The sequence below is a fragment of the Benincasa hispida genome, chromosome 11 (assembly GCF_009727055.1).
Source record: "Benincasa hispida cultivar B227 chromosome 11, ASM972705v1, whole genome shotgun sequence".
Taxonomy (NCBI): domain Eukaryota; kingdom Viridiplantae; phylum Streptophyta; class Magnoliopsida; order Cucurbitales; family Cucurbitaceae; genus Benincasa; species Benincasa hispida.
The window spans coordinates 604,018-605,495 of NC_052359.1; the positions used below are offsets into that span (position 1 = coordinate 604,018).

Consider the following 1,478-nt stretch of genomic DNA (forward strand, 5'->3'; position numbering starts at 1 on the left):
AAGCACCTACGGTCAAAGCAACTGACAAGGGGAAGGCCGTGCTGTAAGAAAACCAAGGGCGACAATCAGACTTGGTGGCCTCTCTATCGGTCCAACAACTATAGGACATGATCATGACCTCCATAAGAGCTCAATATAGAGGGCCAACTCAAACTTCCTTTATGTATTCCAAGCCATACACCTAGAGGATTGACAATCTGAGAATGCCTGCAGGGTACCAATCCCTAAAGTTTCAACAATTCGATGGAAAGGGCAACCCAAAGCAACATATCACCCACTTCGTAGAAACATGCGAGAATGCGGGAACAAGGGGAGATCTACAAGTCAAACCGTTCGTCAGAACCCTCAAAGGAAATGGTTTTGAATGGTACACAGACTTAGAGCCTGAGGTGATTGACAGCTGGGAGAAACTTGAAAGAGACTTCTTGAATCGCATCTACAGCACTCAGCGCAGCGTCAGCATGATGAAGTTGACAAACTCCAAACAACGGAAAGAGGAGTCGGTCGTCGACTATATCAACCAATGGAGAGCTCTGAGTCTGGATTGCAAAGATCGACCCACCGAATTATCTGTTGTAGAAATGTGCACACAGGGTATGCACTGGGAACTTCTCTACATCCTGCATGGAATAAAGTCCTGTAACTTTGAAGAATTGGCGACCCATGCCCACGACATGGAGCTAAGTATCGCCAACAGAGGAACGAGGGACTTTCTGAGCCACGAATCGAAGAAAGACAAGAAGAAGGTGAAGGGCACCGAGAAAATTGTGAAAGGTGCCACAAAGAAATCAGTGGTCATTAATACGACCCCGTTGAAGTTCTTCTCGAAAGGGAAAAAGAAGAAGATAGAAAAGAAAGACGAAGGAGCCGAAAAACATCGCCTAACCCTGAAGGAACAATAGGAAAAAGTCTACTCGTTCCCTGACTCTGATGTTGCGGATATGCTTGAGCAACTACTAGAGAACCACCTTATCCAGCTACCAGAATGTAAACGACTGGAACAGGCCGACAAAGTGGATGATCCCAACTACTGCAAGTATCACAGGGTCGTTAACCACCCAGTTGAAAAATGTTTTGTACTGAAGGAATTGATCCTTAAATTGGCCCGTGAGAGGAAAATAGAGCTAGATCTAGACAAGGTGGTCCAAACGAATCATGTTTCGGTGATGGTAGCTCCAAGTGTGGCGGCACCAATAATATATTATGAAGAAAGGGAGAGCTCAGTCGAGTTTGGGACCTTCGAACCTATGGTAGTGCGGTTTCAGCAAGAGGTCCAAGCTACAGATCCTCAAAACGGAGGAGAGCATGCTGACGATGACGATAACGAAGGTTGGATTCTTGTGGCGCGCCGTAAGAAGGAAAGACTGAATTCTACCTAAAAAGAGCTACGCTCTCATAGAAGCTACAAGAGAGGGAGCAAGACACAAAAAATGAAGGGTAGAAAGAAGGCTTGGAGGCCCAAAGCCGTTGACGAAAGT

At 46.0% G+C, this 1,478-nt stretch overlaps 1 protein-coding gene across 1 annotated transcript; it reads left to right on the plus strand.

Annotated features, from left to right (window-relative positions):
• Nucleotides 1–203: 203 nt before the first annotated feature.
• LOC120089993 lies at nt 204–902 on the plus strand. Its single transcript, XM_039047453.1, has one exon. It carries the CDS (start codon nt 204–206, stop codon nt 900–902), a length of 699 nt encoding a protein of 232 aa, XP_038903381.1.
• The last annotated feature ends 576 nt before the right edge of the window (nt 903–1,478 follow it).